The sequence below is a fragment of the Coffea arabica genome, chromosome 7e (assembly GCF_036785885.1).
Source record: "Coffea arabica cultivar ET-39 chromosome 7e, Coffea Arabica ET-39 HiFi, whole genome shotgun sequence".
In the NCBI taxonomy this organism is placed as follows: domain Eukaryota; kingdom Viridiplantae; phylum Streptophyta; class Magnoliopsida; order Gentianales; family Rubiaceae; genus Coffea; species Coffea arabica.
The window spans coordinates 14458178-14484778 of record NC_092323.1 but is presented as its reverse complement, the minus strand read 5'-3'; the positions used below and the strand labels follow the sequence as shown (position 1 = coordinate 14484778).

The 26601-nt window shown below is 33.4% G+C and overlaps 5 protein-coding genes across 5 annotated transcripts; all 5 read left to right on the top strand.

Annotated features, from left to right (window-relative positions):
• Window positions 1–4714: 4714 nt before the first annotated feature.
• Window positions 4715–9647, top strand: LOC113701148 (monothiol glutaredoxin-S6-like). The gene is made up of 2 exons (XM_072060008.1): window positions 4715–4976; window positions 9436–9647. Exons 1-2 carry the CDS (start codon window positions 4715–4717, stop codon window positions 9645–9647), a joined length of 474 nt encoding a protein of 157 aa, XP_071916109.1.
• Window positions 9648–16677: 7030 nt separating this feature from the next.
• On the top strand, window positions 16678–17279 carry LOC113701147 (monothiol glutaredoxin-S6-like). The gene has a single exon (XM_027221663.2). The coding sequence runs from the start codon at window positions 16724–16726 to the stop codon at window positions 17030–17032; it is 309 nt and encodes a 102-aa protein (XP_027077464.1). The 5' UTR covers window positions 16678–16723; the 3' UTR covers window positions 17033–17279.
• A 4013-nt stretch (window positions 17280–21292) lies between these two features.
• On the top strand, window positions 21293–21900 carry LOC113701146 (monothiol glutaredoxin-S2-like). Its single transcript, XM_027221662.2, has one exon. The coding sequence runs from the start codon at window positions 21356–21358 to the stop codon at window positions 21662–21664; it is 309 nt and encodes a 102-aa protein (XP_027077463.1). The 5' UTR covers window positions 21293–21355; the 3' UTR covers window positions 21665–21900.
• Window positions 21901–23233: 1333 nt separating this feature from the next.
• On the top strand, window positions 23234–24049 carry LOC113700616 (F-box protein CPR1-like). Its single transcript, XM_027221083.1, has one exon. The coding sequence runs from the start codon at window positions 23234–23236 to the stop codon at window positions 24047–24049; it is 816 nt and encodes a 271-aa protein (XP_027076884.1).
• Window positions 24050–25076: 1027 nt separating this feature from the next.
• Window positions 25077–25810, top strand: LOC113701145 (monothiol glutaredoxin-S6-like). Its single transcript, XM_027221660.2, has one exon. It carries the CDS (start codon window positions 25312–25314, stop codon window positions 25618–25620), a length of 309 nt encoding a protein of 102 aa, XP_027077461.1. The 5' UTR covers window positions 25077–25311; the 3' UTR covers window positions 25621–25810.
• The last annotated feature ends 791 nt before the right edge of the window (window positions 25811–26601 follow it).

The window sequence follows — 26601 nt, the reverse complement described above, 5'->3', positions numbered from 1 at the left end:
TGATCAACTTTAAGATGCTCAAAATCAAAATATTTAGATTTGCACCTTATGCATGACAGCATGAGGGCTTCATCCTCAGCCCTTTAATCTAATTTCAAAAAGATTACAGAACCGACCTTTAGCTCCATTAAGCATCTACATATATGATCAAGGAATATATGATAAGATGGCAAAGACAATATGATCATGTGGAGAAAATCAAGAAAGCATATTCTTAGCTATAAAGAAGAAAATTGCTCAAAACGGAGAATCTGCTACAGTTTGGAGCCATTAATCTTGATACCATCTTCGTCCTTTTTGTACGGATCAATTACGTGCTCATCATTCATGGTTAATTATTTACTCGAAGATTGTGTGCTGTTTCTTGAAATGGATGGGTGGAGAATTATCTAGTTCTATTGTAGATCACTTTCTGGATCAGCTTTATCATAATTTTGCCACTTTGGAACAAATTTTAACGTATATATATATAAAAAAAATCTGTTATTGTTATTATTATTATTATTATTTCTGTTGAAGAGGGAGATTCCTTATATTGGTTGAGGGATGATTCATTTAGCTAAATAATAAAATCTTTTCTCTTTTTATTAAGAGGGATATTTTAGAAAAATTGTTTTAATATTTCTGGCCAGATTTGTAAAATTCATATTGCCTATTCGCATATTAAAACAAGTCTAATTATATTATAAAATTCAAAATTTTTTATTAGTAGGTTTTGGGTCAAGTCAATTACTTCTAGTAGTTTGAGTAGTACTCAAGTCAATTATTTCTAGCAGTTTGAATAATACTCTATTTAGGTAATTTCTTGTGGTGGTTGTTTCTTGTTTATCACTGATGAATTATAAGTAAAGTGCCTTGTTATTGTATTTGTTTGAGAAGAGTAAGAGTTGTAGGGTCTTAATTTCAATGTTTGATAGTAATGTATTGTAGATTTTGTAATTTTTTTCACTCATAATTTTGTATATGTAAATTAGTCTTTCCATACCATATTTGAGAGTGACGGGTTTTTGATATAAGTGTAAGTTTAATTCTAATTTATACCCGTTGACTGCAAGTATACAGGCCAAACTAGTAGTTTAGTGCATTAATCGGATCGATCCCACGAGGAGCAATGTCTACAAGTACTAGGTCCTTATTTTCTCTATTATTTAGACTTATAATGAGATTGAGCAGAAAAATTATATTTGCTACTGTCTATAATCTGATTTAATAAATGCAAGTTACAATTGGAGAAAATTCACTAAAAACTTGAATCTAGGGATGTAGATTCCACTTATGGCACAAAAGATCGAAATGAATGAATTTAATACTTGTTACTACTCTTGTTTAACTAGGGATTCATTTCCAAAATTGCCAAAATTTCATTCTCATGATAATAAGGCTTAGAACAGTCTAGATTTCTCTAATCTCTTGATTAAAACTAAAACTGCTCTTGTTCATGCATGAAATTAATCCACTTGAATGTATTTCTATTCTCATGAACCTACAACTCAAGGTCTACTTATGTTATTCCATTATCATTACCAATTTTCATTGAGTAATAGCAACTAATGACCCGCTAATGGTGATCAAACAACAATAAGTAATCAATCTGCACAAGAAGACAAGTTAATACAAGATACAACAAGTGTAAATTACATTCAATTTATATCACTTGGCCATAAGTTTCATCTACTCCCTAGATATAGAAAATTAGCTACTCATGAATGATAAAATAATCAAACTCATAACTTCATTAATGGAAAACATCATGAGTTACAATTACAAGAAGGATAAAGAAAAGCTTAGCCAAGTTAATGGTGAAGCTCCCAAAATTCTGCTATGTCTTGCACTAGATGATTACAAGATGAAATCTCCAAGTGTGCCTGCCAAATTTTGTTAGTTAGAGAGAATGTGTTTTTATCAGAAAATTGCCGTCCGTATCTCCACTGACTTCCCCATTTTTCTCTGCGGAAAAACAGCTCAAAAACTCATTTCCATTAGTCAAATTTCCACCTCTAGATTCCCAAATCTAAAATTTGTTAAGATAGTCAATAACAAATGTTTTTGACTTGACAATAAGCCATCTTTTCTGCCCTTTATCTTCTGAAGCATGTGCAACCGAATTCTCTTGCTAAATATAGCTAGAAAGTAGTATGAATACAAGAGAAATGGCTGAGCAAATTGTAGAATTTTGGCTACAAAACGCGACTTGACAAAACGCGCCATCAAGACACGTTTTCTCAACTCGCGTTTTCAACTCTGTGAAATTGGCCTCACTTCAACTGCGATTTTCTCTATAATGGAGGTCGAAATAACTTTTGTGAAAAACACAAAAGTTGTAGCCCTTTGAATTAGATTTACAATGCTTCAAGCATCATCCAAATCGGATCTTTGTAGACTGAGATATGATTGAAATACTATCACTTGGTCAAACCCCTGTTTTAGCCTCGTCCATAGAATGCAGCTTCTGTATTTCGACTTTTTGTCCATGAAAACAGCAGAATTGGATTTCGATATCTTCATACCAAATATAGATCTATCTCTTAGCTTCAAAATGGTATAAAGATCACTTCAATCTGATATATGTAGCTCCAGATATAGTCGAAATACCGAAAAGTGTCGAAACTATCTCGAACTGCATTTCTTCAATTAAATGTTTTTCACTTCATTTCTTCTTTACACACTTTAATTCATCACCAATCATCAGATTTTCTTCTCCATTCATACCCTTTGATGATTGAATCATTAATCCTGCAAGAAAATGAAGTATTTACCCTTAAAAGCAATAGAAATGCAATGTTAGCCACTTTAATAGAAAATATATATTTTTACCAAAACCCTAATTGTTTTAGTTATAAAACTAAATAATGGAACCAGAATTAACTAATAAAATGCACTCAAAAATACGTAAAATAAACCCTTATCATAGAGTATTGCTAATCTCCTTGTTCTTATAATTTTGAGTTCGACATTGTCGAGGAAAGGCTTTGGCTTTAGGGAACTCAATGCTTGGTTTGGAAATTACATAATAATTGTTCCTATTAATATTTTGTCATTTTAGCCAGTGGTAGAGCCACATTCAAGTGAGGGTTTGCAATTGCTTCCCCTCAACTTTGAAGCATTTTGAAATAGGCTTGGAAATATTTTAAAATTTTAATTTTGTCCTATAATTGCACCTAGGGATGCACGCGAGCTGAGCTGCTCATGAGTAGTTCGGTCAATGACTTGGCTTGAAATCGGTCAAACCGAGTTCGAGCCGAGTCTCGACTTACTCGAGTATACGTTCAAGTCGAGTTTGAGCCCGGATTTTTGCAGCTCGTGGCTCGACGAGCTACTCGTCGAGTAGTATAATTTAAATAATATGTATGTATTATAATTATAAAATGACCATTATGGGTATAATTTATACTGAATTTACGAGATTGATAAAAAAAACTCGATTGATCAGTTTACTCGACTCGATAAGGCTTGACTCAAGGTCGAGCCTTATCGAGTCGAGTCTCGAGCTTTTAACAATTTCCTCGAGTCAAGCTCGAGTTGAGATTCTCCGACTCGATCAAGCTCGAGCTCGAGTATAGCAGTACTCGAGCTCGACTCGGTTCGAGTACACCCTTTTTGTACCCCTAAATTTTTTTAAAATTTCTTATATTTCATTACTTTGCCCCTTTGAGTTCTTGAAATCTACAATTATCACTTAATTTATGAATAATGGAATGCTTGAAATGAGGCCAAGTATTAGTTGAGAATTTAGACAGAAAATAAAATTTAAAACTTTTGGTACATAAAATCGTTAAGATTTTGTTGTCTATTGAATGAAAAAATAATTGTCATCTAATTTTTATTATTGTGAAACACTATACAATTTTAACAAAATTCACACAATTATCATACTAGTTATTAAAGTTTTTCAACAAAAAATTTTGCCGTAATTGTACCGTATCATTATGCATCAAAGTAATTGCCCTGTCTAACATTAGGTCCTAACTCTGCAACTAATTTTACCTTATTGAGCTGAACTTTAACTTCAGTCATGCCATTATGTGATCATCTTTGCATATAATTATCATTTCTTTGGTAATATTTTGGGACAAAAAGCTTAAAACAAAAACTGTTTTTCATGGGTTGTGCAATTATGGTTTCATGCGATTCTTGCGATTATTATACATATTACATTGTTTGGTATATAATAGCATTATATTGTTGTATTCGTGAAAAAGTTGATATACGTAATTTAAAATTTTCATACATAATTGGTACAATAAATAAAATTATGTGGTTGTACAACAATAATCATAACATGCATAATAACTGGACTAAACCAAATACAACACAAATGCATGCCCCACTCCCGCATCGATTCCATGAGCAGTAGTATCCGTATGCACTAAGCATCAAGGAAAGGCAAAAAGATTGTTATCGTCGATTACTTTCCTTTTTCTGCATGAAAACCCAATGCCAGGATGTTAATGCAGCTTGAGATTCATATCAATCCTTTATCATATTGCTGTTGATGTGACCCCCAAAGCATCAAATTTGCAACAGTAATCTTATAGCCCTTTTGTTGTTATCCAAAAAAGAGATATTGCAACCAATCATTCTCAGCCAGCCCTCTATATATACCTTCATGCGCTTCAGGTTTTCACTCAAAGCAAGCCTTATAACTTCCTATCAACTCAATTGCTGGAGCACATTCATATATAGCTCTTGATTTCACATTTTTGCCAGAAGTAGAATGGATATAGTGATGCGATTGGGGTCAGAAAAGCCAGTGGTGATCTTCAGCAAGAGCAACTGCGGCATTTCCCACGCTATTAAGATGCTGATATGCGGTTTCGGGGCGAATCCTACTGTTTATGAGCTTGATCAACATCCAGTAGGAACGGAAATGGAGAATGCATTGCTAGCATTAGGATGCCATCCAAGTGTACCTGCTGTTTTCATAGGGAAGCAATTTGTTGGTGGTTCCAACGAGGTTATGGACCTCAATGTCCAGGGTAAGTTGAAGCCATTGCTCATCAAGGCCAGGGCAATATGGATGTGATAAACACATATAGAATTTACCATCTAAGCAATTCAGCCTAGGTCTCCTGTCTTGTTTTAGCATGGAGTCTTACCAGTTTTTTTTTTTTTTTAAATTTTAGTTTAAACCCGTTTCGAGTCTTCGTCGAGTTATATCACATCAAAGTTATATGTATTACGTTCTTGTACTCTCATTATGAAATAATAAAAATGTCTAGTGGGTCATATCATGGTAACTCGTGCTCCTTTTGTCCCATTGAAAGTGTCATATTTTTTATTTTGGAATGTTTCAAAATATTTGTTATGTTAAGAAAGTCAAAACACTTTTTAGTATTTCCTTCCATTATAATTCTTATCTTTAATTATATGCATGTTATCATTCAAACTCAAATTTTGAATTTCTAAGGGTAAAATTAGAAAGAGAAATATAAATATTACAATCAAAGTACTATTTTTAAAAAATTAGATTTTCGAAACATGACAAAATAATTGGAATGGAGGAAGTATTAATTAGGAGACCACCCATGCCACTATATCCTGTTCCACTAGGCTTCAGTTTCAAAATGCAAATGGGAAAGAAATGAGTTTAGCTAATTTACGAGTTATCTTCTCCCATACTTTTAATTTGCTACATAATCAAACTAACTAGATCAGGTTCTTTGTTGTTGAGTGGCTAGTTGAGAGGAATGAAATTCAAGAAACATGGAAGAGAAAGGAGGAATTTAAATTTAGAATCTCTAATGTCTAGACGTCTCAATCTTAGTCACTGGATGAAAATTTTTTCCACGGAAAAGAATAGCTATGTCAAACCGACTCTTGGAAGCAACAAGGGACAAATCTGCTGTAGCACTTATCATACTGGCTTAAGTAAAGCTAATTAACCAGGTTCGAATCCTGGCAGCAGTAGAAATTTTGCTTCTGTGACCTTTTTTTTCTTCGATCCCAACCAAAAACCATTATTGCTAAGTGCTGGCCTTTATTGATCTCCCAGGAATTGAAGTTTGACATTGCTTTGCTAAAAAATTTCACATTTCATCCAATTTAGCTATGAACAAAATAATGTAAATTGCTTATGAAGAAAAAACCAAGGTTGAGATTCAAGAGTGAGAATAAGGTTGTTATAAACTCCCAAATGGGAGTTTTAGTACATTGTTTAGTTGTTGTTAGTTCCAGTATTAGTATTTGTGAATAAGTTGTTCTACTTTTTTTGAGTTGTTGCACTTGTAATCTCTAATTTTTTTTTTTTTTAAAAAAGGACAATTCGAAGTCATGAGATGAAAACGTTGTATATTCAAGTATTTTTTCTTTGTTGGTAATAAAATTCAAGTTTCAATGATGCTTGAGTTATTAACCATGTTACAAGATTTTTACTGCGCAGCCAATTAAAGAGTAAAAGGCGAAAAAAAGACAGAAAAAGCAAAAGTTCCATCAATTCATCAATAATTGAGCCGGATTTTGACAACTCAGGTAAACAGTAACAATTATACGATAAAAATTTGCATGAATAAATTCAAATATTTGGGTGAAAACATGTATTGACACACACGAAAAAATAAAAGGACAAATACGAGCTCTATACGACCAATGATTTACGGACAAATATGTAACTCTGATGCATATTTTTCTTCTTAAATCCACAAATTCGTTGGTTTCCTTGGTGGTCTATTTATCTTTTGATGCAACAAGTGCATGTCATCTGATGAAAAAATTATATTCGATTTGGACAAACTTAATTCATTGTATGGCATTGAACAAAATTTTATACAACGAGAATAATTGATGAAAAAGAACAGGGGCCAGATAGGTTGATTTGGAAATGAGCCCGGGTGGTTTAAAGCGAAAGAACTCAACCTATTTTTTGAGGAACATTTCATAATTACCCAAAAAAATTGAAGCTCCTAAGGGGTATTGTAACTTTTTTTTTTTAAAAATTTTTTTGAGAGGATCAAGAATAATTCTCTACTTACCCCTTGATGATTCGAATCTGTAATTTGTCGGTTACAGACGAAGTGTCTTAGAGTGTAGGTTACTAGTTAATAAGAAAGAAAATAATACTTAGGGGTAAGTCCATTCGCATTGATCCAATGAGTGTGGTTACTTATAAAAGTGCGACTACTCAGCATCATGAGACATTCAATAGTCGTTAATTCATGGTTGCTTATAGATGATTGTAGAAACAACGCATGATTTCCAAAATATACAAGACTTTGAATTGAATGGAGAATTTTTTTATTGTACTCTATCTTGTCAGATAAAGATAATCTTCGTGTCCTAAGATTTTTTTCCTTTTTCATGAAGGATTTATGCAGCTACATGTGATTCTTTTCTAGTAATGTTCACAAATTAATGTTGGAGGTCATTTGCACATTTAGAATAGTTAAGATGAGAGATGCAAATGGCCTCATAGCTAAGGTTGTAACTTCAGAAATTAGAAATATGATTTGTCCAACGGGTGCTCTATGGGCACTTGTTAAAATATATTTCAGGTGTTATATTTTTTGGAATTACAAAATTAATTAGGAAAATTAAATAAATACAAGAGAGGGTAGACAAAATTAAATAAGAAAAGTATATAAATGCAGGAGAAGATAATAATTGTTAGTATGCATATATATATATATATATATAGTAAGTTAGGTGAATATTGAATGTGTTAATGGTGCCCTTAGAGCATCCATTAGAAAAGCCCTTAGCAATATTAGCTAGGTTTTTAATTCCCTTATTCTCTTCCTACTTTTTAAATTCCACTCTTCGCTTACAAGAACAATAAAAAAAAAAAAATGAGATATGCAAGCTGTCGTTGCATTTCTGATGTCGTTTTTCACAGGATATATGCCTTCGATGTGGCGAATGGACATGGCAGATTTTTGCTAATAGTTGACATGGACTAGCGTTGGAAGCTATTAAGAGTTCGTCAAAAAGAGCAATTCAGTTTGATTAAAGCTTAAATAATCCATATTGGTTGGGAGACTAACCAATAAAATGATTAATGAAGATCTTGAATCCCTTCACTTAGTGCTAATCGATTTTGAAATGGAAGCCTAGATTCTTTAACGCAGCAAAACGACAAAACAAAAAAAAGTTACAAACTGACCCTTAGTTGTCATTAAGCATTTTTCTTCCCAAGGAATATATGATGAGATATGAAGGATAAATATGATTGTATCCTCCATATAATTACTTAGTCCACTTATCATGTGGAGAAAATCTTGAAAGGCATCTATGGTGGGCGAGTCTCAAGATCGTGGAGAATCTGCTTGAGCCCTTCTTGGTACCTTCTTCTCCCTTCTAAATACTGAGCCTTATGGCATGCCCCTCGTTTGGTTTAGTCAAGGATTCTACGCTGTTTCTAGATTTGGGTGGGAGATTCTTTTTGCTATTGAGGCTAGGGGTCAGTCAACTAGATAAACAATAGCTTCTTTTTCTCTTGAGAAATGAGATACAACCGTGCAATAAATAGATAAACACACATAGATTAATCACGAGAATATGTTAAATTATGTGTAATACACCTATATTATTGAGAATTTTAATGGATTTACTTGAACTCTTATGACCATCGAGAGAGGCGTAGGATTTAATTAAACACACTTTTAATCTAAAATATAGTCTTGTGATGCATTTATCGCTTGGCAAGAAATTAACTAGATGATTGACTCAAATTCTGGATTAAAACTTGAGGGGAGGTAAGTGAGATTTTAAAAACTTGAGAGGAGTTGAGTGATATTATGACAAAGCTCAGGGGAGGTTTCTGAAATTATCGCATAAATCAAAGTTTTAAATGTACTAAAATGAGGGCATTTTGATAAATATATCTAAACACATGCTGCCCTCAATTGTACCAAAAACTTTAAAAAAAACTATACAACATTTCACATTCCGAAAAAGCCCTTTTATCCATACAGTTGAAATTCAAACCCTCTTTGATCACAACTGATTCTTATACAGCATAAGGAAATATACCAATGTGATAAAAGGCAAAAAACTACTGTTATCATCTATTACTTTCCTGTTTTTTGCATGAAAAAACCAACTTCAGAATCTTCAAGCATGTTGAGATTCTGTCTAGTCGGGACATATCAACCGTTTTTCATATAGCTGCTGATTTGATCCAGGCATCAAATTTTGTAGCAATATTTTGCATCCCTATAATCTTTTCGTTAAAAAATTATTGCATTCATCTTCAGCATTCCATATATACCTTCATGCACTCCAGTTTTTTTTATCAAAGCAAGTCCTACAATTCCTATCAAATCAAGTAAGATTAGTGCACATTTTCAAGCCTTTGATCACTTCTCTCGATCGACTTTTTATTTTTATTTTTCCCAAAAGCAGAATGGAAGCAGTGAGGAGATTGGGGTCAGAAAAGCCAGTTGTGATATTCAGCAAGAGCAACTGCTGCATATCCCATGCTATTAAGATGTTGATATGCAGTTTCGGGGCGAATCCTACTGTTTTTTGAGCTTGATTATCATCCCAAAGGAAGGGAGATCGAGAATGCATTGCTAGCATTAGGATCCCATACAAGTGTTCCTGCTGTTTTCATAGGGAAGCTCTTTGTTGGTGGTTCCAATGAGGTTATGAGCCTCAATGTCCAGGGCAAGTTAAAGCCATTGCTTATCAAGGCCAAGGCTATATGGATGTGATAATCACCTACAACTTTTTCCATCCAAACAATTCAGCTTCGGTTTTTTTTTTTTTCTTTTGAAGAAAGCCACCTAAACGTGGATTTTGATTTTGCATGGACTCCTGCCAGTTTTATTCAATTTCAGTTTGAACCGGTTTTGAGTCTCGTCCAGTTTTGTAACTTCACATCAAAGTTAGATAATGTTATGTTACTTTCATTTGGACGTTAATTAACAATGTTATAGTGGTCATGGTAACACATGGTTGGAAGTCCACAGCCACTTGATCTTGTTTTCTGCGAGGTTAAAGAATTGAGCCTCGGTAATCTATCTTCTCTAATATATATATTTTGCTTTGCTAATTTATTAAAATGTTCCAAATTCCTTAGATTTTAAAGTGTAATGGAGAAAGAACTGGTTCAGTTATTGTTTGGTTCGGCTCTTCAATCTTGAGTCTTTGAATATAGCTTTGCAGTTTACATTTTGTCCTCTGGCATTTTTCTAACACATTTCTTTGTCTAACTTGTCTAGAGAATGGCCGTTAAGTTTATTTAATCATCCCATGTATTAAAACATGCAGCATTCACTAATTCATTGAGCAAGTCTGCATTGATGTGACATTTATTGACAATTTTATTTGAATCTTTAAATATTTTCAGCAAAATTTAAGAAGTCGGAAAAGGGTAGGGAAAATTTTATTTGAATCTTATTAGTATTTATATTGAACCAATAATTTAGCCAACCCCGAATTTAGCTATTAACAATGTCAGTCGTTGACGACATATTGAAATCCCAAAAGGAAAAAGGCTATATATATATATATATATATTCGAGTTCCCATAGTAGTAGAGTTACAGTTCTTATTGTGTACAAGTTATTTATTCGGAAAATTCTAATTTTACATGTAAATTTTAGTGAATGGGATTAAAATTAGGAAACTCCAAAGAGATATTAGTAGGATTTTTAAATTTTGGCATTCAAGAAAATTCATGGTTTGGGAAGTAACTTCTGAACATAGTATTAATTTCTGTAGAATGCATAAAAGATAAAGAAGAGGTAGAATGGAACCAAAAAAAAAACTTGGTGATAGAAATTGGGGTTCAAAGGATCACTTTTGGAAAAAGGAAATATTAGATGGATATCAGGAGTTTCAGAACTTTATAGTTTAAATAAATTCAACTGAGACTCGTATACAACTGGCAGTGAATCCGCTGTGGCACTTATCAAACTGGGTTCTTCCGGGTTCGAATCCCGGCAGCGGAAAACATTTTTTTGATTTTTGTTAATTTTTCTTTTTTTTCTGCTTTATTCTTCACTTGATCGCTCTTTCCCGCTTTTCTCCCTTCCCAACCAAAAACCATTCTTGCCAACCTTTATTCTTCACTTGATCGCTCAGCAGTCAAAGTTTAACGAATCAAAAAAGGAAAATTTTAATTTTACATGTAAATTTTACTGAATAGGGGTGGAAAGGATGTAGGGAGAAGTAAGTGGATTAAAAAAAAAGTTGAAAATACGTTAACTTTATGAGTTTTTGTTTGGGCCTTAGCATATCATTGGATCACACTTCAACATGTTCTTGAAAAACCTGGGCTTTGTGATTTTTTCCGAGTTGAGTTTACAATTCCATATTGTTTTGTGTGTATGGGTGTGTACGGACTTAAAATTAAAGAAACTCCGAATAGATATTAGTAGGATTTTTAAAATTTGGCATTCAAGAAAATTCATGGTCTGGGAGGTGACTTATGAACATATTATTAATTTCTGTAGAATGCATAAAAGAAAAAGAAGAGGTTCTTTTTTTTTTTTTTTTTTTTTTTTGTATAGTGCGAGTGGGGAAATCTCAAATCTTGGAATTCTCTTTTATACTCCCTTCCCCTATAAAGAAGAGACGAATATTATTATGGAATAAAAATAAAGTAAATTTTATATACACTGCCAGTGTATATACTATCACGGTTGGATAAAACATATATCATATATCTCATGGTAAATCCGCTGTGGCACTTATCAAATTGGCTCAAGTGAAACTCATCGGGTTCGAATCCCGGCAGCTGAATACAATTTTGGGTTTTGTTAATTTTTCATTTTTTTCCCCTTGTTCTCTCTTTCCAACCAAAAACCATTCTTGCTAGCCTTTATTCTTCACGGGATCGCTCAGCAGTCAAAGTTTTGCAATCAAGTGTATGCAAATATGTGTTGCAATAATGCTAAAAAGCAAATTTGTTGACAATGATTAATTTGCTTCAATTTTTTTTGTTAAAAAAAAATTAACCAATTTAGTGATGAAGAAAATCAACTTAATTTATATTAGTGTGAAATGCCAATGAGTGCTTCTCTAGTTGTGGAAACAGCAGTTGAGGTCCAGGAGTAAGAACTGGGTGCAAAACTCCGAATTCATGATACAATCGACCAATCAACCTCAAATTGAACGAATTTTGACAACTTAGGTATACATGTTGCACTGAAATTATAAAGATAGCCTTAAAATCCATCATTTGCTTAAAAAAGAAAAAAAAAATATATTTTCACACATAGAAATAGTGGGACAATTATGGGCTTATAAAATTAATGATCTATGGACAGATATCTCCTCTAGTGAATTTTTTTCCCTCCTCAATCCACAAGTCATCGGTTATTGGCGGTTAAATTATCTTTTGACGCAGAAACATGTTACCCCATTAAAAATCATATTCAATTTGGGCGAACTTAATCGATTAATTTACCACATTGAAAAAATTGATGCATCGAGAACAATTGAAGAAAATTTAGGTGTATTGTAAAGTAAGAAAATTTGATCCATGACTTGAGGGACCTTTTAGTTTTATGTTAGGATACCTTGAAAATCAGTAACTAAGTAAGAATGTTGTGTCAACCAGCATACTTACTCGAGCTGGTTAAGAGGTCACTCTAAAGGTGCTTCTGATGTTAAAGATATGTGTATTACTTATCCCACATATATGGTTTATTGTACGCACAATTTGTGTGGATTCATAAAAAAAATAAAAATAAAAATAAAAAGGTATAGCTGCACGGGCATCATGAGATGTTCGATGGTCAAGAAGCAACACGAGAATTGGAGGATATACAAGACATTGAAATGATTGGAGAAATTTATTGCAAATTAATTTGAAAGTGGATTGGAATTGCAGTATTCTGTCTTGTGATATACACACAGGGTTTGTCTAATGGATGTTCAATGAACAATGGTGAAGACGTATTTTAGGTGTTAGATCTTTGGAAATGTATGATTAATTAGGGAAAGTATATAAAGGTAAAGAAAAGTGATGATAATTGTTATATTGTTTACATGCATGGTAGGTTAGTTGGCATTTAGCTATGTTAACAAATGTTTAATAGACACTCGTTAGAAAAACTCATATAAACATATATATAGTCTACATGATATGGACATTAAAGCTTGTGCAGGACGGATTAAGAAACCTTTTCAAATTTCCATTAATTTAATTCGAATGCAAGGAGGTTCAAGCAAGAAACTTGGAAGATGTTGACTTAGCTCGAGAAGGAAGATTAAATTATTGCTCACAAACCGGTCCATTTAACCAGTGGAATTTATGTGTAATCCATCTGCGGTTTTTGTGTCATTAATTTCTTTTAGGATTTTTCCTATTTTGTCTGTTTTAAGTAATTATTGTTTGACTTTTTACTAAGTAATTTGGTTAGATGTATTTAGTCAATAAAATGGCCAATCTTGTGTTAAGTTTTGAACTTAATGGGCCGTTAATTTAGTTGAATCCAATAGATTAGTTATTAAATAAGTGAAATCAGTCCAAGTTCGATTTGGATTTCGGTTTAGGTTAGGGTTTTGCCTATATAAGGTTTTAAACATCATTGTAATAGACGGTCGATTCAAATGAATGAAACTTGAAATTTCGTTCTTTCTTCAAGTTTAAGTGGAAACTCTTGTCTTTCAAATTTTGGTTCATCTCAAGTGAGGATTTTTGAGTGGATTGAGTGTCATATCAGTTTGGTATTCACCTAAATTGTGACCGGCCTACCCTATTTTCCATCCCAATATTATCCATAACTTGGTCAACATAGGTCTTTTCACTGTCTAGTCAAATTGTCTCTTTGAAAAGCGGGAGTTTGGAGAGTCAGGTTCGTATCACTACACCTACATGATACTCCCTCCGTCCCGTTTTGTTAGTCTTGTTTTCCTTTTTCGTCTGTTCCAAATTGTAGTCCACTTTCCCATTAAGGAATGTAGTAATCTTTCAAATTGTCTAAAATAACCTTATTAAATATCTTGTTATTAATACATTGTTATTAAATACTAACCCACTACATTGAATACATTGAGCTTTTCCAATACATAGATAAATGAAAAGTCTATCTTTGTTATTTATTGGCACTATTGGCGGTAATTGAAACAATCATGGTGCACTATTGGCGGTAACTATTGGCGGTGCACTATTGACGGTAACTGATATTTATTGGCACCATTAGCTGTAACTGATATTAATTGGCACTCTTCGTGATTAGCATAAGGGTATTTTAGGAAATTATTAATCTAAATTTATGTTTCCAACCAAATTAATTACACTTTCTTAATCTGTGTGAAAAAAAAACCAAGACTAACAAAACGGGACGGAGGGAGTATAAACAATTTATTACGTTTTCAGTGTGTACAACATTAATTTAAGATAAAAACACATTAACTTAAGATGTAACTGTGTCCTAAATCATGTTCTTTGCTTTTTGATGAAGGAAGTACGCAGCTACATATGATTCTCTTCTAGTAGTCAGAATTTTATGTTGGAAAGCTTTCATCGTCTGCGCATTTTACAGCTGTTTAAGATTGAGCTACGCAATTGTTGCTTTTTGGCAATTCTAATGCCATTTTTTTCATAGGATATATGCCCTTGATGCGGCAACTGAACACTGAGGATTTTGTGCCAAATAGTCGACATAAAAGATCTACAATTCACACTCTCCCTACATAACATGGGCACTAGCTTTGCTAAGCATACTTGGTTTTATCTATAGCTATCGATCTTTGAGGTTGATCCAAGCTATATAGAAAGAGAATTACTAGCCCATTAATTAAATTATTACAAAAAGAGGATACCAAACCGACCCTCAGCGCCATTAACTGCCATCTTTTTTCCAAGGAATATTTGATGAGATTTGATGGATAAATATGATTGAATCATCCACATTACTTAGTCCATTTATCATGTGGAGAAAATCAAGAAAGGCATCTCTCTTGGCCTTTGCTCAGAAATGGAGAATCTGCTTGAGCACTTCTTGGTTCCTTCTTCTCCCTTTTGTACGGATCCATGTAACATGCCCGTTATTTGATTTAGTCAAAAGTCTCGTTTAGATTATGATATAATTCTTTTGGGTGAGAGGCTCCTCTTTTTATTGAGGGGTCAGTCATCTGGATAAAAAAGTAACCTCTGCGTTTGTATTGGTCATTTTTTGAAAAATAAAATTTTCATATACAGTGTTACAATAATACACAAATAAAATCGAATTATTGCTATAGCAAAATATTTCAAAAATACTTTCAAAAATAGTTATAGTAAAAGTTTTTCACCTATATTACTACAATAAAATATTTCAAAAACACTCCAAAAATAACTAATCCAAACCGAGAAACTTCTTTTGCTCAATCAAATTGATTCTTTTTTAAAATTAGTAACTTGTATAAATTAAGATCTTCTTTTTACTTTCTCGGAACCTCTTTTTTTTTTTTCTTAAAACTGTTTTGATATTCTTTACAAATTTCTATAACTTAATAAGTTTGAAGTAAAGTTTAATTGGCAGATTTTTTTCTAGGAATGTTTTATAAATTTACTTCCATTTGTATCCCTTACAGAACCTCATATTTCTTCTACAGAATCTTCTAATTGTTCTAGAGCAGTTAGAAAGATATTCTCATAAAGAATTTGGTTCAGATGTAGAATAGCTACATATCTTCCCGGCTACGGAATGAGAAATCTTTCTCTTGTTACATGAATCCAATTTTCATTTGGAATTACTGGTCCAAGATATATCAGTAAAAGTAACCTATTTAAATAAAAGACAGAAAATAATTATATCATTTGTCAGCAACATTAACAAATTCATTTGGATGCCCACAGGCAAAAGGTATCATGTTCTGTTCATTTGGAGAAGTCCAATCAGTATGCAAATTAGATCAAACAATATGATCGTTATTGAATTTTATCATCGTTATTGAATTAGATAAAAAAAAAAAAACTACCATTTCATTTTTTTTTGAACTACATAGGATCTGGATTAATCTTAATCGTTATTGACTTGCCAAAATATGCCACTGCCCGATCATACTGAAAGGAATAGAAATAGTAACTAGGATTTGGATTAATTTTGTAAATTTGGATCATAGAATTTTGTACAATAATTGTGAAAACATGTTAAATTGGACAGTTAGGGGGCATATTATGAAACCTGTCAATCGTGGAAAATTCAGTACATGATTAGAGAAAGAATAATCAATATTTTTCTGATTTTGACTTGTCTATCGAAACCATGGGCTGTGTACCATTCCGCACTCAGAATCAGTAAAGGCAAAAGACTGTTATCATCCACTATAACTTTCCATTTCAGAATCTTCAAGCAAGTTGAGATTCTATGTAGTCGTGAGATGGCAACGGGTTTTCTGGTGCACCATAGTATGCAACATTCATTTTATGCCCTTTGATGTATTGACGTCTGTTCCTTTTGAATTATTATCATTATGTTTCTAGCTAAGTTGAACTCTTGAAAAGTACACGTATCAATGTTTCAAAATATATAACATAGGTGTTATACTTTAATGTATAATAGAGGATTTATAGGTGTAACATAGGTATTATACATTAGTGTGTAACAGAGGATTCATAGCCTCAGGACCTGTCAATTTTTTCCGTATAGTGGCTGATATGCTCCAGGCATCAATTTTTGTAACAAGATCTTAGAACCCTTTTAGTGTTTCCTTGAGAAAATTACTGCAATCATTCTCAGGTAACCTTCTATATATACCTGCATGCACTTCAATATTTTCCTCAAAGCAAGCCTTAAAATTCCCCTCAAATCAAATACTACTAGTGCAAATTTTCAATCCCAATATTAGGATGGAAGCAGTGAGGAGATTGGGGTCAGAAAAGCCAGTGGTGATCTTCAGCAAGAGCAACTGCTGCATTTCCCATGCTATAAAGATGTTGTTAAGCAGCTTCGGGGCGAATCCTACGGTTTATGAGCTTGATCAACATCCAAAAGGAAAGGAAATCGAGAATGCGTTGCTAGCATTAGGATGCCATCCAAGTGTTCCTGCTGTTTTCATAGGGAAGCTTTTTGTTGGTGGTTCTGATGAGGTTATGAGCCTCAATGTTCAGGGCAAGTTGAAGCCACTGCTTATCAAGGCCAACGCTATATGGATGTGAGATTAATCAGATGTTCTGAAACATCTAATGAATTAGCCTCGGTTCTTTTTTTTTTTTTTTTCCTTCTAAAGAAAGCCACTAAGAATCTTGGATAGTATAAACTCCTACAGGTGTTTTTTTGTATTATAATATGTGAGTTAGATATTCTATGTCTCTACCTTTTGATTTTGATGTACTAAGGGTGCCAGATACTTTTGTATTGCAGTATCTTTGTTTTTGTATGGTTTATCAAGTGGAAGTCAAAATATGTCACCAAACAATGTCAAAAGTTTGCTTTTTCCTCCAGACCTTCTTATTTATTTACTTATTTTTTGGGTCAGTTTACTCATTGAACTCTTAAACATGCTTTCTTGGTCATTTCTTAAGTTAACTGAGTTGATGTCCCTTGCATACTATCATATCATGGGCATGCATGTCCTTCAGTTTTCAAGAAATCCCTAATACATATTAAGAATTCTATGTGTATAAGGACACCAAAAAAAAAAAAATTAAGAGAGAAAAAGAAGACAAATTTAATTAATAGGTGAAATCAAACTCTGAAATAGTTTCGTAATTGCATTTTCTCAAAAAAATGGCAACAATTACGTGCAATGACTATTGTAAGATCCAACTGAGACAACGAAGAAGAAAAGAAATTCAGTACACAAAATTAGATCCTTAAATAATTTAGTGACTAAAGGTGATCTAACCAAAATTTTTGTTTGTGGGGTTTTCTTTTTTTTTTTTTTGGGGGGGGGGGGGGGGGGGGGGGGGGGGGCTATATATAGGTGGCACTTTATTTCTCTCATACTTTTTGCTTTATTAGAAAAGTAAACTCAACGAGGTTCTTTAGTTTCAAGTGGAATGGCAAAGTAGTGATATTGGATATTAAACTAAATTAATCTGCTTGTATTTTATTTTTTATTTTTTATTTTTTTGTGTTGCAAGATTAGTTTGACTTATTGTTGACTTAGTACATTGAAGGCAACTACACCGAATTGGTAATTTAAGCAATATATAGTGAGACAATACTTGGCAGGAAAAAAAAAGGCAGAAGTGTTTCTGTATGTTAATGTTTACAACTTAGTATCTCAGTTAGTATGTTGGCATAAGCTCGGATTGAGATGGTTATTTTTTTTCATTTCAATGTTAGATTTTGGACTTCTTCTACGGTAGCAGACATCAATCAACTACTGAACTATCACCCCAATGGAGAATGGAGTAGTCAATAATTTAGTAGAGTTTCTTCTAATATTCAGTCTCATTCTACTCTTGGAAAAATGAGTGAAAATATAATGCCTATGGCCTCATGCACATGGCGGGCTATTGCACGGGGAAGAGTTTATCCAGTGCGCACTTTCGAGTAGCAGCTACGGGTTCTCTTGTCAACCAAAAAAAAAAGGAAAAAAATTACCGGTGGAGATTGGACCATATGCTTTAAGAAGTAATGCAATAAATACACCCACAAAAGACTAAATGTGGACACTAAGATATTAACATGGACGCTAAAGTATTAACGTACAAATATACCTTGTCTACCTTAATTCCATCCGACATGGAAATTGGGTCGACTAACAAATCGAGACCTTAAAAACCTGTCCAGAGAGTGTAATTAGTTAATTGCACGATTAGAACACGGAATTAACGAGCTTATATTGACTCTGAAGAAAAATTGAAAATCAAATAACTTTTCCAATGTCGATTGTTAGATATATACTAGAAGCTTGTTAGTCGGACTCCCAAAAATTTTTGTATTCTATATTCAAGATAAATAACTTTCTTTTTCATATTTATTTTTATCATATATTAAGTAGTACTGAGAAACATGCAAATATTATACATCATACCGTTCAATTTTATAGCATTATGTGTCGGGTTTAATTTGATCTTTACAGCTGCTTAGTAAGAATAGAGACTAAAGGCGTGATTTGTCATCTTTGAGAACTAATGAATTAACACCTTTACAAGTTGCTTAATATGCAAATATTATACATCATACTGGTCAAGTTTATAGCATTATGGTCGGCTTTGATTTGATTTTTATGGCTGCTTACAAGAATAAAGACTAACTGAAGACGTGATTTTTCATCTTCAAGAAGTAATTAATTAGTACCTTTACAAGCAGCTTGGAGGATATAGCGGTATCTAGCCTTCATTCCCTATGTCTCCCAATACTTCTCTCTCATATCTTAACGGGATATTTTTCTTTTTTTTTTTTTTGGTTTGGAAAGAGGTAGGCAACTATTTTTTTTTTTTTGGTAACCGGAACATGCCTCGACTTGAACCACGTAGGATTCGAACCGACACATCAAACCGAAGGAGTACGCCACGGCCTCACGCAACACACCCGGGCGAGTCACGGGAGTTTAAGTTCAGGATAAGATTCGAACCTAGAATCAAAGGAGTTCTTAAGAGTTCGCTTACCACTGGACTACCCCGTAGGAGCAAGCAACTACCTTTTATTCTCTTGGGTGGCTAGTCTACAACCTGTTGGTGAATATAGAAGTATAGAAACTAATGAATTTCACTTTTAAATCTATTATGTTTTAAAAGATTGCACATTTTACACTTAAACGTTTTTTCATTCCTGACATCTTGGCAGTATTTTTGACAACCATTTAGTGTCACTTTACACTTCCAATCTTTGAATGCTTCATATTTATCTCAAAATATGTATAATGAAACTATATGAACGGTATCCTGAAATTTGACATCAAAATCCATGAAACCCACACAAAATTTAGTGAAAGCATATACGTTCTTGCTCACTTTTATGGATAAAATTAACAACCATTTTGGATAATTTTGAACATTTTGATAACTTTTCAGTATGAAGTGTTTAAAATAAAATAGTTCCGAGGATGAAAACGTAAAGGGTGTAGAACAGAACAAGTTTATGTGATTTGATCATTCACATTATTTGATGTATTTATCATGGGGAGGAAATCAAGAAAGGCATCTCTTTTGGCTTAGAGTCGAAATATATCTCTCACAAGGGGGGAATCTGCTATTACTACCCCTTCTTGGCACTTTTTTCTGCCTTTTGTACGGATTTCTGAACCATACCATTGTGCTTTAGTCCATGTTATGATGCTATGCTGTACCGTCAATTGGGTGGGTGGCCAAGAATCCCTTTCTTCCAAAAGAAAAAACCAAAGGGAATCAACTTTTGCTGAACAATTTATTTCTCCCATTTTTATCAGTGGTCTTAGATGCAATACAATGTATACTTCATCTGCTTAAAAGAAATAAAAGGCAAAGTAGTCATACTTAGCAAGCCCAAAAGGATGTGATTTACATGGATTCTCTCTACACAATCTAAGGATTTGGTTCCGTTCATCTGGAGAAGTCTAATTAATGCTAAGTTGAAGCAAGTTTTGGTACATATCATGACCAGCGGTCAAGAAGAAGGCAATGTCTTTTTATTAAAATGGGTGCATTTATCTTCACTTGCTTGAAGATTCTGTTCATTCTTCTTTTTCAGTTATTTGGAATTCATGACTCAAATTTTTGTAATATTTTGCTGTTTCTTATTAATTTGATTTCAGAATTAAAGTCATTTTAGGGCATGCCTATGCTGTACAAATTACACGTGCAAAGTCATAGCATAATTGTCCATATTTTGACTGTACCTGCTGATCTGAGGCCTTTAGTGCAAAAAGCTAATATTTGTTGTCATTTGATTATTTCATCCACTGATTTTAGGTTCTGATATTTTAGACAGTCTGTTTGGTTGATTTTCTCATTTGCTTTTGTATTCATAATTTAACATTTTTAATAACCAAAAGGATTGAAATTTAGAATCTCCCTGAAAGTGGTTTTGACTGATTTTGATTTTTCTTTATGATCACTTGTCATAGTCAATTTTTGCAATAAAGAAGCCCTAAATTTGGTGGCGCTATACAAAATAACAGCAAAGCAAGAATTTCTTTGATTTTGACAATCTAAGGGAATCCACGAGCCATGTATCCTTTTGCCATCATAATCTTCTAGTAAAGGAAGGAGACTGTTATCATCTATTAATTCTTTCACTTTCCGTCATAAGAAGCAAACCTCAAAATGTTTATGCAACTAATTGAGATTCTATTCTGTGTGAGACACATTAAGGTACTATACTATAGATTCCAATCCAAACACCAACTCTGGAAGCAAATTTTTACAGCTTTCATAAGAATTCCTGCTTGAATAAAACTATGTACAATTCCATGGCTCTAGGCCTCTATATATACCTCATGCAATTCAGGTTTTGTTCAAACCAAGCCTCAAACTTCCTCTCAATTCTCAACTCAATAATAGTGCATATTCTGAAGTTCTTGACTAGACTTTTTTTTTGTCAAAGGTAGGATGGAAGCAGTGAGGAGATTGGGGTCAGAAAAGCCAGTGGTGATCTTCAGCAAGAGCAATTGCTGCATTTCACATGCTATTAGGATGTTGTTATGCAGCTTTGGCGCGAACCCTACTGTTTATGAGCTTGATCAACATCCTAAAGGAAGGGAAATTGAGAATGCATTGCTAGCATTAGGATGCCATCCAAGTGTTCCTGCTGTTTTCATAGGGAAACTATTTGTTGGTGGTTCCAATGAGGTTATGAGCCTCAATATTCAAGGCAAGCTGAAGCCATTGCTTATCGAGGCAAAGGCTATATGGATGTAATAACCAGAATATAGTTAAGCGCCCAAAGGATTTGGTTTTGCTATTTAAATTGTTGTCTTTTCCTTTTGAGCAAAGCAACCCAAATTCAGGTAGGGCTTGAGCATGGACTCCTACCATTTTTATTAAGTCTAAGTTTTATTGAGTTTTGAGTGACTTTTAGTCATTGTAATATGAAATGCAAGTCAGATATTCCATGTACCGTTCTGATTTTGATGCACTAATAAGGTTATAGTCAATGATGGTATTTAATGCCCAATTGTCCTATTAACATCTTGTTTGTTTGAGGTTTTTATTTTAAGTGGGAAGGGATAAGAGATAAGCTTACTTAATTAATTATCTTCCCTGGTAGTTTTGCTTTGAAGGATGTGATTTAAGCTTTTTAATTTTAACTGATCAATTGGAAATGAAATGAGTTAATAGTTAATTTTGTTCTCTCAGGACTTTTGATTTGCTGGATAGCTGTGAATAGTCTGGCTAGATTGGTTGTAGTAATTTGAAAACCTAGTTATTAAGAACTCGTATTATACCTGTTAATCTGTATAATAAAAAAAAAAATTTCATTTAAAAGTTATTCTGAATAATACTCATACTTTTCAACTAATCTATATAAAACATGTAATAAACTTTTGGTATATTATATTTCACAAATTATACTTCAATTTTTAAAAAGTTTTAAAATTTGTACAAAGATAATAGCATACCTTCCGAGTTATATACAATCTAGCAACTTCTTAAATCATAAATTTTATAGGTATAAAAATAATAAGGTGATGAAATAATAATAATTTTAATATCTCATAATGAAGGATACGAGCTCGTATTGGTACTAATACAGCATAGTCTCCGAGAATTGTAATAATCTTTTCCATACTTTTAGTTTCATCATATATATATATATATATGGATTAATCTTTCCTATAGTGACAGTGTATACATTATCAGCGTTGGATGAATGACAACTATGTAAAATTTAAAGTTGAAATTTAACTTTTGCATAAATGTCATGAATTCAACGATGATAGTGTATCCACCGTCAATGTAGGAAAGATTTACTATATATATATAATTGTATCATTTACGCATAAATTTATATGATTAATTTCACTAAATTCTTATGCGTAATTTTGACTGACTAGTATTTATATGATGAACTTGTACCATCTTTAAAAGAAAAAATTACGTGTAATGTTCCGTATGATATCTGCTGGCGAAGTAATGAGTTGACAACTCATACTTGAGAAAATTAGGTTTAATTGCGGAGTTGAATCATTCTCTTCTCATCAATTTCCGTTTAATCCTCATCAACATGGATTTGGAGCTAGAAACGTCGTCGTACGTGTCATATTTCATCTGAGAACCCAAAAATTTTTTCCCTCTTAAGCAATAATCGGAGCTAAACCCTAAAGCCCAACTCATCGGCTTTGAAACCCTTCTCTCTCTCTCTCTCTCTCTGTTTTGGACGCTTGAAATCGCCCATGAACTTGGACAAGGACCATCATATTAATTAGTGGATTCTCTACAAAATCCCAAAATCCATTCATCGATTCCACTCCTGAATTTTATTCTACTATGGTGAATTCGTTGCCGGAGGATGCCCTGGCAGAAATCCTCGTGAAACTGCCCGTCAAGACATTGTTGAGATTCTGCTGCGTCTCTAAAACATGGTTCGCTTTGATCAACAGCCCTTATTTTGAAGACAAGCATCTGAAATACTTACACAGCAAGAATCGCAAAGTCGTCCTCGTCAAGCGGTTCATCAAGAACGAATTCAAAACCCTGTTATCATTCCATTCTCACGATGAAGATGAATCTCTCCCCAGTGTTGCCCCTAATATAGAGCTACCTTCGTGGAATCGTTACTCATTCGACATATATGGAGCGTGCAATGGCATCGTTTGCTTCTCGGATCTCTCCGAAATTCATCTGTGTAATCCTGCAACACGCCAATTCCTGACACTTCCTCCAAGCCTCCGCTTTGATCCACCAAAAGGGTTCAAATCGGTCAGTCCACATGCTTTAGGGTTTGGCTTTGATCCATCCACCCAAGATTACAAGGTAGTCAAGCTATATAAACTTTATCCAAAATCAAGAAGTAATTATTCTTATTTGGGGATGGTGATGGGAGTTCAAATATACAAGCTCTGTACAAATTCTTGGAGAAAGGTTGATCTTATCCTTCCACAAGTAGTGAACATTTATCCCCCATGTTTCCCTGCCACAGTCAATGGATGCTTTCACTGGGATGCATCTGACATCGACCCTGAGTCGGGGTCGGTCATGAGAAATATCCTTTCTTTCAACATGTGCACTGAGTCTAAGGAATTATATTCTGTTCACTTGGGGAAGTCCAACGTTTTGTTTTGTTCAATTATATCTATTGTTTGATAGACCACAATAAAAATCATTCATTGAAAATACGAATGTTATATATTGGCCCCAATCATTCCTCACTGATTACCAATTAGATTTCAAAGTAATCAACTCATTAATAGAATGAACCCCATTTCGGTTCAAAAACATATATATATATATATATATATATATATATATATATATATATATATATATATATAAATTCTTCAAACTAGAGAGAGAAGTAGTCTTGAAGAAATTGTGTGTGTTTGTGTTGGGATTGAGGGGTATTTATAGCAAATTTATTTTTTGTCTGGTTTTGTTTATATATATATAAGAGAAAGTGATGAAAACCTGTACCAATAGTGGGGTTTATGATTGTGATTCCTATTGCAATTTTGAATCCGATTCAAAAATACAATCAAACACCTCCATGGCTTAATCCACTTGAAATTATAATTACCATCTGTACAAACTTATCCCAAACCAAAGCAGAGAGAGGAATTTATAACAACTCCCCAATTTTGATTAACTTGCTTTGTTCACACTCTCACAAGTACAAAAGATAAAATAACAATATCTTATAAATGTCTCATAAAATGATGCAAGGGTTGTCATAAAATTTCTTTTTGCAATTAATATTCTCACAATGCAAGTATAATAGTCTATATATTTCTGTTTCAACTTGCTGAAACCATAGACAGCTGCGCATATCAAGGGGTGCATTTACCTACTAATTTTGAACTATAAGTTACTATTAATCACTAACTTTTTAAAGAAAAAAAGAAAAAAAAAAGAAAGCTGTCTTATTATTCATTCCATCGTCAATTGATGCGATGTAAGAAATTCTTTGGAAACTTCAAGGGATCGTACGTGCTGTAAGAATTTCTTTGATATTGACAAATCTAACTGAATTCGTGATCCATAGTAAACCTTCCAGGCCTTAGAATCTTTCTAGTAAAAGAAGAAATCATCCACTACTACTTTTCTAATTTTTATGTTGTCAGCATGCTAACGCAACTTAAGATTCTATGTGTTACATAAGACAGATTGAACCTTTACCCTATTCGAATAGCTGCTGATATTTCTGAAGCATCAACTTTAGAAGCAAAATCTGACACATTTCCCACTTTTCCTATCTGAACAGAAGTATTACAATCCATCATCCTTAGCCCTCTATATATACCTTTGTACAATTCAGGATTTTTCTCAAACCAAGTCATAAACTTCCTATCAACTCAAGTAGTAGTTCGAACTTTTTAACTTCTTGACTAGCAAGTTTTATAGAAAGTAGAATGGAAACAGTGAGGAAATTGGGGTCAGAAAAGCCAGTGGTGATCTTCAGCAAGAGCAACTGCTGCATTTCCCATGCTATCAAGATTCTGATAAGCAGCTTTGGCGCGAACCCTACGGTTTATGAGCTTGATCAACTTCCAAAAGGAAGAGAAGTTGAGAATGCATTGCTAACATTAGGATGTAATCCTAGTGTTCCTGCTGTTTTCATAGGTAAGATTTTTGTTGGTGGTTCCAATGAGGTTATGAGCCTCAATGTTAAGGGCAAGTTGAAGCCACTGCTTATCGAAGCCAACGCTATATGGATGTGATTACATTTCAGGCACCATCTATAGATTTCTTTTCCTCTGTCTTTTTTGGTTTTGTTTAGTTTTTTTCTCCCTTTCTTGCATAAAAGCCACCTTGGGGGTGTCAAGGATTCTGGCATGAAGCTGTACTAGTTGTACTAAGACCGGGTTTTGGAGCCTTTTTTAGTTTTATTAGCATATAAAGTCAGGTATGTCCGTGTGGTCACTTTTTAAAGTCCTCTTCTAATTAATCCAAGAAGAATAAATAACTTCAGTGAATATTCTTCTTTTATATATTTAGTTTGATAAATAATTTAATAAATTTTACTTAATATATAGTAATACAAATGGCGATTGTGGTATTTAAACTTGACCACTAGATGTCCTAATTACCAACTCAACTTAAATAATTAGCGATAGGGAATCGAATCCTAAACAAAGTGATGCACGATTCATGACTTTCAAGAATGTTTCAAAAGGGTTCAAGAAAACCTTTGAGTGCATTAATTCATGAGAACAGGGCTTAATTAACCAATAGAATAATTGGTAATTAGTCTTGATAACGATGTATTAATTACAATAACCTTTAATTAGGCCTATTTAAGCCAGTTGAAATATGCAAGGAAAAGGCAAACAAATAGAACACAAAACTACTAAAAATTTCACGCAGCTGTCCAAAGTGAATCAGGATAGGGATGTGGTTTGAGACCCCTTAGGATTCAGCCTAGCGAAAGGCAACCAGTACTATTGACCAGCATGGCATCCTTCTGTAGCCAGCACCTGTTGAGCTTCCTCTACACTTGCAAGAAGCACGATTTCAACAAAATCTTGTTAGGTTTATTTGCCAAAAATTCTTACTTTCGTAAGAAAATGTCAGAAAGAAAAAAAAAACAAAATCTTGCTACTAGCGGCTCCAAGCCCTTGTTCAAAAGGATACTAAGAAATAAAAGAATGAATATAAATACTAAAATCATAACTACACGAACAACACATAAGAATTCTAAA